This window comes from Triticum aestivum, chromosome 6A (assembly GCF_018294505.1).
Source record: "Triticum aestivum cultivar Chinese Spring chromosome 6A, IWGSC CS RefSeq v2.1, whole genome shotgun sequence".
Classification (NCBI taxonomy): Eukaryota; Viridiplantae; Streptophyta; class Magnoliopsida; order Poales; family Poaceae; genus Triticum; species Triticum aestivum.
Window position 1 is genome coordinate 545,820,640 of NC_057809.1, and position 14,306 is coordinate 545,834,945.

The 14,306-nt window shown below is 48.3% G+C and overlaps 1 protein-coding gene across 1 annotated transcript; it reads left to right on the forward strand.

The window, feature by feature from the left end:
• The first annotated feature begins 11,005 nt into the window (after positions 1-11,005).
• Positions 11,006-13,958, forward strand: LOC123128390 (auxin efflux carrier component 1a). The gene is made up of 6 exons (XM_044548374.1): positions 11,006-12,330; positions 12,440-12,710; positions 12,808-12,893; positions 13,011-13,168; positions 13,364-13,440; positions 13,520-13,958. The coding sequence occupies exons 1-6, from the start codon at positions 11,022-11,024 to the stop codon at positions 13,584-13,586; spliced, it is 1,968 nt and encodes a 655-aa protein (XP_044404309.1). The 5' UTR covers positions 11,006-11,021; the 3' UTR covers positions 13,587-13,958.
• Positions 13,959-14,306: the final 348 nt, after the last annotated feature.

The window sequence follows — 14,306 nt, forward strand, 5'->3', positions numbered from 1 at the left end:
TCTTTGACTGTTCCATTTTGAACTACTTCAAAAACTTGTCAAGGTATGTACTCATTGAAAACTTATCAAGCGTCTTGATCTATCTCTATAGATCTTGATGCTCAATATGTAAGCAGCTTCACCGAGGTATTTCTTTGAAAAACTCCTTTCAAACACTCCTTTATACTTTGCAGAATAATTCTAAATTATTTTCGATCAACAATATATTATACACATATACTTATCAGAAATGCTGTAGTGCTCCCACTCACTTTCTTGTAAATACAGACTTCATCGCAAGTCTGTATAAAACTATATGCTTTGATCAACTTATCAAAGCGCTTATTCCAACTCCGAGAGGCTTGCACCAGTTCATAAATGGATCGCTGGAGCTTGCACACTTTGCTAGCTCCCTTTGGATCGACAAAACCTTCCGGTTGCATCATATACAACTCTTCTTTCAGAAATCCATTCAGGAATGCAGTTTTGACATCCATCTGCCAAATTTCATAATCATAAAAAGCGGCAATTGCTAACATGATTCGGACAGACTTAAGCATAGATACGAGTGAGAAACTCTCATCGTAGTCAACACCTTGAACTTGTCAAAAACCTTTTTGCGACAATTCTAGCTTTGTAGATAGTAACACTACTTTCAACGTCCGTCTTCCTCTTGAAGATCCATTTAATCTCAATGGCTCGCCGATCAATGGGCAAGTCAATCAAAGTCCATACTTTGTTCTCATACATGGATCTCATCTTAGATTTCATGGCCTCAAGCCATTTCGCGGAATCTGGGCTCATCATCGCTTCCTCATAGTTCGTAGGCTCGTCATGGTCAAGTAACATGACCTCCAGAACAGGATTACCGTACCACTCTGGTGCGGATCTCACTCTGGTTTACCTACGAGGTTCGGTAGTAACTTGATCTGAAGTTACATGATCATCATCATTAGCTTCCTCACTAACTGGTGTACTAGTCACAGGAACAGATTTCTGTGATGAACTACTTTCCAATAAGGGACCAGGTACAATTATCTCATCAAGTTCTACTTTCCTCCCACTCACTTCTTTTGAGAGAAACTCCTTCTCTAGAAAGGATCCATTCTCAGCAATGAATATCTTGCCTTCGGATCTTTGATAGAAGGTGTACCCAACATTTTATTTTGGGTATCCTATGAAGATGCACTTCTCCGATTTGGGTTTGAGCTTATCAGGTTGAAACTTTTTCACATAAGCATTGCAACCTCAAACTTTAAGAAATGCCAGTTTAGGTTTCTTGCCAAACCATAGTTCATACGGTGTCGCCTCAACGGATTTAGATGGTGCCCTATTTAATGTGAATGTAGTTGTCTCTAATGCATAACCCCAAAACGATAGTGGTAAATTGGTAAGAGACATCATAGATCGCACCATATCTAATAAAGTACGGTTACGATGTTCGGACACACCATTACACTGTGGTGTTCTAGGTGGCACGATTTTGTGAAACTATTCCACATTGTTTTAATTGAAGACCAAACTCATAACTCAAATATTTGTCTCTGCGATCAGATCATAGAAACTTTATTTTCTTGTCACGATGATTTTCCACTTCACTCTGAAGTTCTTTGAACTTTTCAAATGTTTCAGACTTATGTTTCATCAAGTAGATATACCCATATCTGCTCAAATCATCTGTGAAGGTCAGAAAATAACGATACCCGCCGCGAGCCTCAACACTCATCGGACTGCATACATCAGTATGTATTATTTCCAGTAAGTCAGTTGCTCGCCCCATTGTTCCGGAGAACGAAGTCTTAGTCATCTTGCCCATGAGGCATGGTTCGCAAGCATCAAAATGATTCATAATCAAGTGATTCCAAAAGCCCATCAGCATTGCGTTTCTTCATGCGCTTTACACCAATATGACCTAAACGGCAGTGCCACAAATAAGTTGCACTATCATTATTAACTTTGCATCTTTTGGCTTCAATATTATGAATATGTGTATCACTACGATCGAGATCCAACGAACCATTTTCATTGGGTGTATGACCATAGAAGGTTTTATTCATGTAAACAGAACAACAATTATTCTCTAACTTAAATGAATAACCGTTTTGCAATAAACATGATCAAATCATATTCATGCTTAACGCAAACACCAAATAACATTTATTTAGGTTTAACACTAATCCCGAAAGTATAGGGAGTGTGCGATGATGATTACATCAATCTTGGAACCACTTCCAACACACATCGTCACTTCACCCTTAACTAGTCTCTGTTCATTCTACAACTCCCGTTTCGAGTTACTACTCTTAGCAACTGAACCAGTATCAAATACCGAGGGGTTGCTATAAACACTAGTAAAGTACACATCAATAACATGTATATCAAATATAGCATTGTTCACTTTGCCATCCTTCTTATCCGTCAAATACTTGGGGCAGTTCCGCTTCCAGTGACCAGTCCCTTTGCAGTAGAAGCACTTAGTCTCAGGCTTAGGTCCAGACTTGGGCTTCTTAACTTGAGCAGCAACTTGCTTGCCGTTCTTCTTGAAGTTCCCTTTCTTTCCCTTTCCCTTTTCTTGAAACTAGTGGTCTTGTTAATCATCAACACTTGATGCTTTTCTTGATTTCTACCTTTTTCGATTTCAGCATCACGAAGAGCTTGGGAATCGTTTCTGTTATCCCTTGCATATTATAGTTCATCACGAAGTTCTACTAACTTGGTGATGGTGACTAGAGAATTCTGTCAATCACTATTTTATATGGAAGATTAACTCCCACTTGATTCAAGCGATTGTAGTACCCAGACAATCTGAGCACATGCTCACTGCTTGAGCTATTCTTCTCCATATTTTAGCTATAGAACTTATTGGAGACTTCATATCTCTCAACTCGGGTATTTACTTGAAATATTAACTTCAACTCCTGGAACATCTCATATGGTCCATGACGTTCAAAACGTCTTTGAAGTCCCGATTCTAAGCCGTTTAAGCATGGTGCACTAAACTATCAAGTAGTCATCATATTGAGCTAGCCAAACGTTCATAACATCTGCATCTGCTCCTGCAATAGGTCAGTCACCTAGCGGTGCATCAAGGACATAATTCTTCTGTGCAGCAATGAGGATAAACCTCAGATCACGGATCCAATCCGCATCATTGCTACTAACATCTTTCAACTTAGTTTTCTCTAGGAACATATCAAAAATAAAACAGGGAAGCAATAACGCGAGCTATTGATCTACAACATAGATATGCAAATACTATCAGGACTAAGTCCATGATAAAATAAAGTTCAATTAATCATATTACTTAAGAACTCCCACTTAGATAGACATCCCTCTAATCATCTAAGTGATCACGTGATCCATATCAACTAAACCATAACCGACCATCACGTGAAATGGAGTAGTTTTCAATGGTGAACATCATTATGTTGATCATATCTACTATATGATTCACGCTCGACCTTTCGGTCTCCAGTGTTCCGAGGCCATATCTGCATATGCTAGGCTCATCAAGTTTAACCTGAGTATTCTGCATGTGCAAAACTGGCTTGCACCCGTTGTAGATGGACGTAGAGCTTATCACACCCGATCATCACGTGGTGTCTGGGCACGACGAACTTTGGCAACGGTGCATACTCAGGGAGAACACTTATACCTTGAAAATTTTAGTAAGGGATCATCTTATAGAGCTACCATCGAACTAAGCAAAATAAGATGTATAAAAGATAAACATCACATGCAATCAAAATATGTGACATGATATGGCCATCATCATCTTGTGCCTTTGATCTCCATCTCCAAAGATCGTCATGATTTCCATCGTCACCGGCATGACACCATGATCTCCATCATCTTGATCTATATCAATGTGTCGTCACATGGTCGTCTCGCCAACTATTGCTCTTGTAACTATTGCTATCGCATAGCGATAAAGTAACGCAATTATTTGGCACTTGCATCTTATGCAATAAAGAGACAACCATAAGGCTTCTGTCAATTGCCGATAACTTCAACAAAACATGATCATCTCATACAACAACTTATATCTCATCACGTCTTGACCATATCACATCACAACATGCCCTGCAAAAACAAGTTAGACGTCCTCTACTTTGTTGTTGCAAGTTTTACGTGGCTGCTACTGGGCTTAGCAAGAACCATTCTTACCTACGCATCAAAACCACAATGATAGTTTGTCTAATTAGTACTGTTTTAACCTTCGCAAGGACCGGGCGTAGCCACACTCGGTTCAACTAAAATTGGAGAAACTGACACCCGCCAGCCACCTGTGTGCAAAGCACGTCGGTAGAACCAGTCTCGCGTAAGCGTACGCGTAATGTCGGTCCGGGCCGCTTCATCCAACAATACCGCCGAACCAAAGTATGACATGCTGGTAAGCAGTATGACTTATATCGCTCATAACTCACTTGTGTTCTACTCGTGCATATAATATAACGCATAAAACCAGGCTCGGATGCCACTGTTGGGGAACGTAGTAATTTCAAAAAAAATCTATGCACACGCAAGATCATGGTGATGCATAGCAACAAGAGGGGAGAGTGTGTCCACGTACCCTCGTAGACCGAAAGCATAAGCGTTAGCACAACGCGGTTGATGTAGTCGTACGTCTTCACGATTCGACCGATCAAGTACCGAACGCACGGCACCTCCGAGTTCTGCACACGTTCAACTCGATGACGTCCCTTGAACTCCGATCCAGCCGAGTGTTGAGGGAGAGTTTTGTCAGCACGATGGCGTGGTGACAATGATGATGTTCTACCGACACAGGGCTTCGTCTAAGCACCGCTACGATATGATCGATGTGGATTATGGTGTAGGGAGGCACCGCACACGGCTAAGAGATCAAGAGATCAATTGTTGTGTCTATGGGGTGCCCCCTTGGCCACGTATATAAAGAAGTGGAGGAGGGGAGGGGCCGGCCCTCTCTATGGCGCGCCCTAGGGGAGTCCTACTCCCACCGGGAGTAGGATTCCCCCTTTCCTAGTAGAACTAGGAGCCCTTCCAAGTAGTAGGAGTAGGAGGGAAGGAAAGGGAAGGGAAAATGAGAAGGAAGGAAGGGCCCCCCTCCCTAGTCCAATTCGGACCAGCCCATGGGGAGGGGTGCGGCCACCCTTTGAGGTCTTTCTCTCCTTTCCCGTATGGCCCATTAAGGCCCAATACGAATTCCCGTAACTCCCCGGTACTCCCGAAAATATTCGAATCACTCGGAACCTTTCCGAAGTCCGAATATAGTCGTCCAATATATCGATCTTTACGTCTCGTCCATTTCGAGACTCCTCGTCATGTCCCCGATCTCATCCGGGACTCCGAACTCCTTCGGTACATCAAAACACATAAACTCATAATATACCCGTCATCGAACTTTAAGCGTGCGGACCCTACGGGTTCGAGAACTATGTAGACATGACTGAGACACGTCTCCGGTCAATAACCAATAGCGGAACCTGAATGCTCATATTGGCTCCTACATATTCTACGAAGATCTTTATCGGTCAAACTACATAACAACATACGTTGTTCCCTTTGTCATTAGTATGTTACTTGCCCGAGATTCGATCGTTGGTATCTCAATACCTAGTTCAATCTCGTTACCGGCAAGTCTCTTTACTCGTTCCGTAATACATCATCCCGCAACTAAGTCATTAGTTGCAATGCTTGCAAGGCTTAAGTGATGTGCATTACCGAGAGGGCCGAGAGATACCTCTCCGACAATCGGAGTGACAAATCTTAATCTCGAAATACGCCAACCCAACAAGTACCTTCGGAGACACCTGTAGAGCACCTTTATAATCACCCAGTTACGTTGTGACGTTTGGTAGCACACAAAGTGTTCCTCCGGTAAACGGGAGTTGCATAATCTCATAGTCATAGAAACATGTATAAGTCATGAAGAAAGCAATAGCAACAAACTAAACGATCAAGTGCTATGCTAACGGAATGGGTTAAGTCAATCACATCATTCTCCTAATGATGTGATCCCATTAATCAAATGACAACTCATGTCTATGGTTAGGAAACATAACCATCTTTGATCAACGAGGTAGTCAAGTAGAGGCATACTAGTGACACTCTGTTTGTCTATGTATTCACATATGTATTATGTTTCCGGTTAATACAATTCTAGCATGAATAATAAACATTTATCATGATATAAGAAAATAAATAATAACTTTATTATTGCCTCTAGGGCATATTTCTTTTAGAGCATGCAACAAGGATGCAGATGGAGCATGCAACAAGGATGTAGGTGGACTAGGAGGCTAGGATGGCCGTAGAGCAAGCAACATGGATGGCGTCCGATGAGTGATCCGGCCATTCAACGAGTGACCCGTCATGCTCGGACTTTGATTTCATTTTGGCATGTCCAGACTGTTGAACTATGATTTGTTTTTGCTTTGTCTTTTTGTTTCGACTATTGAATAGTGATGAATTGTATCGTATGATCGACATGCATGAATTGCGTGGATTTGAGGATCCGCATTTGAGGCGTGTGGATGTGTAGCAGCCCAAATGAGGGGCCGCCCGTCACTGTTTGCGGACGCGCCCGCCAGTGTATAGGGGGCAGATTTGCCAAGTCCGACCATAGATGCTCTTAGGTGTTTGGGGGTGGTGCAGGTTTGCCGGGAAAAAACTGGTCGTCACGGGGGTTAGAGGCGTCCGTCCGGGTCGGTATTTTTTTACCGAGTCACTGACCGGCCTTTCCGCCCGGGCGTTTGAGGGGGTTTGGGGTGCCCATTTGTAGATGCTCTAAGATAGATAAAATGGGGTCACCTGGCACACGAAGATAGATACCGGTGTCGCTTGCTACCCTAAGATAGACCCAGATGGCTTCTCCAAGGCGACCACGACCAATATGGTGCCGATAGCTTCGGTGCCCATTGAGAAGAAGAGGCGACGACCATGGCAACTCATGGCATGAAGATTATGACATGTATTTGCGAAGATGAGGAAGAAGAGGTCGACATTGCGGAGGAGCCATTGTTTATCGATGAGCTCACCCGAAGAGTCGAGGTGCAAAGGAAGAAGCAAAGCATTCGCACGGAATCATACAACAAAGAAGCGGACACTTTGATTTGTGAGAGTTGGATGGAGATAGCCAAGATCCCAATACAAAGCAAAAATGATCTGTCTCTTGGATGAGAGTTCATAAAACATTTCATGAGCGAAGGAAGTTTGCGCCCTACAAGATTGCTAGCATACGAGGCATCAACTAAGTCCACAAGAGATGGGGGTTCATTCAACAAGTATGCACCAAGTATTGTGCCGCGCTTGAGAGCATCGAAGCCCGTCCCATGAGTGGCCTAGGCATGGGTGACTTGGCATAACCTCTCCTATTTTCATTGCTATGCCATGTTTATGTTTTGTTGTATCTCGTGTACTATTACATCTGTGGCCTTCTCTTTGATTCTGTAGGCATTCCAATCTTTGGAAGCCTTCAAAACCCGGCAAAAGAACAAGCCTTTTCACTCTCACCCATTTGTTGGTTGCTCATCAAATATTGTCTCCAGTTCAAATATCAATATGTCGCTCTAAAGAAGAGGGGAAGGGGGGCGTGGCTGAGAATGGAGATTTTCTCAAGAGGCTGAGGGACAAGACCAACTCGAAGGTCGACGAGAAACGTGAAGCGGCATCCATCGCCTTGCAAGCAACTTTGCTGGGCTTGTGACTCAAAAGGAAGTGAGGGATGGGAGGAGAAGCAAGGAAAGGAGGAGCAAATGAAGATATACTTGGACCTCCAAACAAAGAAGTTTGACATGGAGGAGGCTGCCAAAAGGAGGAAACTCGACATGGAGGAGGCAACCCAATCGAAGAAGCTCGTGATCGAGGCCATCAATGCCGACACGAAAGCAAAAGAGGTGCCGCTAGCAATCATGAGAGTCGACTTGACCAACATGTCCCTGAAGAGAAAGACTTGGTTCGCGAACTAGGAAAGGAGATGTTTGACCAAGACGGCCTGAACTAGGGAGGCCTCAGCCGCGGACTACAGACGTTCTTTTTGAAGGCTGACTAGTGTGCCGGTTGCTGCCTTTGTTGTCGGCTTAAAACTTTGAGGCTCGACCATCTGTAAGCTGGCATATGTTTGCCGGCCGCTGACTTTGTTGCCGGTATGAACTATGACCGTTGGTGTGAGCTACGTCCTTGTTGCTTTGTTATTTGCAAAAAATTACCTGCAGTCGAACAAGATAGAGTCGAGATGTGCATCAAGGAAAATGGTTGGACACCGCTCCATTGCTTGACCCAAACGGATAAAATATAAAACAAACGGGCGTCCCTTTAAGATCGTGCGTTGAAGTTGGGCCGAGTCTCTCTGTTGGAGGGGTGTTAAGCGGGAACATGCAGGCGGAGCAAACCTGCGGCCAAGCCAGCGGACGCACAGCGAGTGGGCAGAAAAACGATCCGCCAGGCGCTGTTAAAATACAGCCCCGCTCGGTGCCTGAAGCGCGGATTCCGACGATAAAAATCGGAGCAGTTCGTGGCGAGCTTGTCGGTTTGGACCTCTATTTTTCCTCCCGTGGTTTACTCCCACTACTTCGGTTGCCGTCCGGCCAAGTCCAACAAGAAATGAAAAAAAAAACGTGTAGTACTTCCAGGTCGAGGTCAGCTTTTGTTCGCACACAAAGACGTTCCGAACATTCTTTAACTGTGAATCAACCTGTGGTTGAGTTGGTTAAGTGGACAATGGTATCCCCAACCCACCAGGGTTTAAATCCTGATGCTCGCATTATTTCTGGATTTATTTCAGGATTTCCGGCGATGCGCTTTCAGTGGGAGGAGACGTTCCCGTCAACGACGAGGCGCCTACGGTGACTTCGTAAATCTCAAGATGATACGCCGGCTCAGTCTCTCAGAGGTGCTCATAGGGGTAAGATGTGCGTGTGTGCGTTCATAGGGGTGAGTGTATGCGCGTGTATATGAGCGCTTGTGTCTGTATTGATGCTCAAAAAAAACATTCTTTAACTCGCCAGGAAAAAAAGAGCATTTATTTCGCGGCTATCTTAGGGGGTGTTTGGATCACTAGAGACTAGAGACTAGAGACTAGTAGTAGTCACCTTTAGTCAGTAAACCTCCAAACACCCCTGACTAATGGGTGACTAAAACTAGTTTAGTCCCTAGTCACCCCACCCCCAACTTTTACTGACTAGAGACTAGTAGTAGTCACCTTTAGTCAGTAAACCTCCAAACACCCCTGACTTTTACTGACTAAAGTCCCCCTCTCTCTTCTCTAATTGGTGTTGCACAAAGAACATTTAATACTGGGACATTTAATGCTGACTAGTAGTAGTCACCTTCCAAACAGGGTCTGACTAAAAACTTCTAGTCTGACTACTACTAGTCACATGACTAGAGAATATCCAAACACCCTCTTATTTTTTACCGCACATGGCTTGCCGCCGGAGCACTCCTTGACCGGCGCCACATCAAATCCAACGCAGAGACAGCGAAAGATACGGCGCCGGATAGATTGCTGCGGCTCTGATCTGATCTGACCCTTGCCGTATGAGGAGGAATATTCACCGCTACGCGCGCAGCCTAGCAGATTCTCTTTCTGCCTGGTTTCACCTCATTTGTGGCAATTTTGGGCGTGCCTTTTCCCGATTCCGTTATGGACGGACGGATGGATGGATGGCTCGGGATTTGGCGGAAAGCGAAGGACGGGGAGCGGACACGTCAGTCACGGCCTCCCTTCTTTCCCCATACGGCCCGGGCGAGTCCATTTCTTTCGCCTCACGACGTACGAACGGCGCGCGGGAGTTCCCCGATCGTAGGGGCAAAAACCGTCTCGCCGTCGCTTCGGTTGGGATTGTGGATCGACGGCTCATGTTTCTCCACCACAGTAAATGAAAAGTGTCCATTTTTTAACTTCAGTACATACACAAGCGCTCATATACACAAGTCATCGTAGGCACCTCGTCGTCGATGAGAACATCTCGTCCCACTAAATGCGCATTGCCGAAAATCCTAAAATAAATGCGAGCACCGGGATTTAAACCCGATGGACTAGGGATACCACAATTCCTCTAACCATCCAACCATAGATTGGTTCGCGTCCATTGTGTGGATTAAGACGTTACTGATACTGGTGTGGAAACCATGTCGTGAGGTGCATCGCACGCGATGAAGCGGATCGGCCGACCACAACCAGGAACCATTTGTCTGTCCTTTGATCCATCCGAGCCATGCCGGGACCCTTGTATTTTATTTACTTTTTTTTTACTAAATGACCATTTTGTAAACTTAATCCATCCGTCAAAAAATTTATTCGGGTGTGGTTAGGTCTCAGTCGACTAAAACCTAACAAAGTTTAAGTCAAATGATATACTCCCTCCATTTTTATATACAATGCCACAATCAAAATTACAATTTACAACTATACAAGGCCACAAACATCAATTGAGACAAAAATGATGGTGTTTGCCTTGTACTAGTAAAAAAGACATTAATTATCCCTTGCATGCATGTATGTGAGAGAAGGTTGGTTTGCACGCGCCTCATTAATTAACCAAAAGGAGTGAGAGCATTGACTTATTGCAGGTGGGACAAAAAAATATGCATTAATTAATACGACAAACAAGGAGACAAGCTAGCTTGCAATATTGTCTTAAGCACACATTTACTTTTGTCTTGGTACCTGTAATATGAGTTTGTTGCCTTGTATACAAAAATAAAGAAAGTAGTATGTAAGAAGAAAAAGAAAAACGAAAAAAAAATACATGAATCTCCATGCAAAATCAACGAAAGACACTACCGACTGCGATACAACGAAGTCTCGGCAGTCGACTCAGACGTAGCAAGACTATATTTCAAAATCTGGTCTCAAAAAAAGAAGAAGAGGATTTAGTTTCCAGAAGGGCCATTTAGTACGGATGTGGAACGGTACCCGTGCCGGGCGTAAGTAGATGTACGCGTATGTGTGGCGTACCTGTCCCCATACGCCATAAACAATCGCCCGGCGCATGCACTGCATCTGCTCCTCACCAACTCGCCCGCATCGCAGTCGCAGCCTCCTCCTCCGAGCCGCGATGCAGGGGAGGGCGTCGGATAAAAGCAAGGGAACAAGGGATGGTCCAAACAAAGCTTGGGCCGCGCTGCCCTCTCGCCTAAATAAACCTCTCCCCCACGCACTCCCCCACTCCACCACACACCCTCACCAGCTCGCCCGCAGAGTGAGCCGAGGCCGAGAGCCGGAGCGCGAGAGGAAGAAGCAGAGGAGGTCGGGCAAGATGATCACGGGCACGGACTTCTACCACGTGATGACGGCGGTGGTGCCGCTGTACGTGGCCATGATCCTCGCCTACGGCTCCGTCAAGTGGTGGGGCATCTTCACGCCGGACCAGTGCTCCGGGATCAACCGCTTCGTCGCGCTCTTCGCCGTGCCGCTCCTCTCCTTCCACTTCATCTCCACCAACAACCCCTACACCATGAACCTGCGCTTCATCGCCGCCGACACGCTGCAGAAGCTCATGATGCTCGCCATGCTCACCGCCTGGAGCCACCTCTCCCGCCGCGGCAGCCTCGAGTGGACCATCACCCTCTTCTCCCTCTCCACGCTCCCCAACACGCTCGTCATGGGCATCCCGCTGCTCAAGGGCATGTACGGCGACTTCTCCGGCAGCCTCATGGTGCAGATCGTCGTCCTCCAGTGCATCATCTGGTACACCCTCATGCTCTTCATGTTCGAGTACCGCGGCGCCCGCATGCTCATCACCGAGCAGTTCCCCGACACCGCCGGCGCCATCGCCTCCATCGTCGTCGACCCGGACGTCGTCTCGCTCGACGGCCGGAGTAACGCCATCGAGACGGAGGCTGAGGTCAAGGAGGACGGCAAGATTCACGTCACCGTCCGCCGCTCCAGCGCCTCCCGCTCCGACATCTACTCCAGGCGCTCCATGGGCTTCTCCAGCACCACGCCGCGCCCCAGCAACCTCACCAACGCCGAGATCTACTCGCTGCAGTCGTCGCGGAACCCCACGCCCAGGGGCTCCAGCTTCAACCACACCGACTTCTACTCCATGGTCGGCCGCAGCTCCAACTTCGGCGCCGCCGACGCGTACGGCATCCGCACCGGCGCCACGCCGCGCCCGTCCAACTACGAGGAGGACGCGCCCAAGCCCAAGCACCCGGCGCCCGGGGCGGGGCACTACCCGGCGCCCAACCCGGCCGTGGCCGCGGCGCCCAAGGGGCCCAAGAAGCCGGCCGCCAACGGGCAGGCCAAGGGCGAGGACCTCCACATGTTCGTCTGGAGCTCCAGCGCGTCGCCGGTGTCGGACGTCTTCGGCGGCGGCGCGCCGGACTACAACGACGCGGCGGCCGCCAAGTCCCCCCGCAAAAGTAGCAATCCCTCTCACCAGTCACCGCGCACACGCTCGATTTGCTGCTGCTTTCGTGGGCTAATTTGTCCGCGCAATTCTTGCTTTCTTTATTGCCACCACCATTGCAGTGGACGGAGCCAAGGAGAGGGATGACTACAACGTGGAGCGAGACGACTTCAGCTTCGGGAACAGGGGCGCGCTGGACCGGGACGCGGAGGCCGGCGACGAGAAGGCCATGACGGCGGACCCGAACAATGCGATGGGCGCGGGGCCGACGGCGATGCCGCCGACGAGCGTGATGACGCGGCTGATCCTGATCATGGTGTGGCGCAAGCTCATCCGCAACCCCAACACCTACTCCAGCCTCATCGGCCTCATCTGGTCGCTCGTCTGCTTCAGGTCCGTCCGTACGCGGCCCCTCGCCAACCAATCCGGCAAAGGAGTGATCGGCATTAATCGCGATTCTGACGCGCTTGTCTCGTTGCCGCCGCTGCAGGTGGAACTTCACGATGCCGGCAATCGTCCTGGGATCCATCTCCATCCTGTCGGATGCGGGGCTAGGAATGGCCATGTTCAGCCTCGGTCGGTATTCCATGCTTCCTTCCTGCTGCTGCTGCTGCTGCTACCATTTCGTCCTATGCAACAGTGGGCGGCTGGGTTCTTCTCGCTGACCTGATCCGGTGTGTGGCGAACGTGCAGGTCTGTTCATGGCGCTGCAGCCGCGGATCATCGCGTGCGGGAACAAGGTGGCGACGTACGCCATGGCGGTGCGGTTCCTCGCCGGGCCGGCCGTCATGACCGCCGCCTCCTTCGCCGTGGGCCTCCGCGGCACGCTCCTGCACGTCGCCATCGTCCAGGTACTCGCTTTGGTTTCAACGATCCAGTCGAGTCGAGGGGGTGAAATGAAAAGCAGGGGATAAACAAGGAGCGGAAAGCCCTGGCGTGCCCGTGTCCCTTCTTTTCCCCGGCCCCCTCGTGCTCCTGCTTTCGCGCCACCAAAAGCCCCCACTTTTCCTCTAACCTTTTCCTCTCCGGCTCCGGCCGCACGACAGGCCGCGCTGCCGCAGGGCATTGTCCCCTTCGTCTTCGCCAAGGAGTACAGCGTGCACCCCGACATCCTCAGCACGGCGTAAGTACCGCCATTCTCGCCGACAAGACGCTCCGGTCCGGCAAGATGCTCACCATTTCCTTCCCGCTTGGCTTTGCAGGGTCATATTCGGCATGCTCATCGCCCTGCCCATCACGCTCGTCTACTACATCCTGCTCGGCCTGTGAGCGGGCGCCGCATGTAAAGATCCGTCGCTTCGCTACCGCAGGCTCAGGAGCGGCAGAGGAGGAGGAGGACGCGTGCTTGGAGCACGAGGGGGGCTCTTCATTTTTCTTCCCCTCTCTCTCTCTAGAGCAGCAGGATAATGGCGGCGCTCCTAGCTAGGTAGGACAATGGCGAGAGTTGATCAACGACACTCAGAAGGGCACGGGAAGAAGAAAGTGCAAGTACAGAGAAGCTTGGGCGGGGGGCAGGGGTCGGGTTCAGGTCGCGGAATGGCTGGGTTGTGAAAGCGGTTTGCGAGTTTTGGTGCCTGACCCCTGTAAAATGGATGCCGTTCTGATAGTAACTGACCTTGATTGTGTTGTTCATTGATTTCATTTCTTGGCGTTCCTGACCTGAGATGAAAGATGCTCCCTCCGGCTTCATTGCTCGGATGATTGCGATGGAATTCATCCCACTGTCGTGCTGATGAAGAGCTTTTGATTTCTTACAAGTGTGCACGCACAGCGCCAAATCGTTATAGTAACAGTGATGAGCAGCTGGCATGGCTGTGCTTGATTAAGTTGAGGCCACAGGAACGCATGGGCGACGCCGGCCATTCAAATCAGTGACCCCTGTCTGATTTGATATGACGTGCTGCCGGCTACAGTTGTGTGCGGCCAATTAGTGTCCGGACGACTTAGTTGCATGCGTGGAGACGCCACCGTGAAAACAGGTACCGGTTC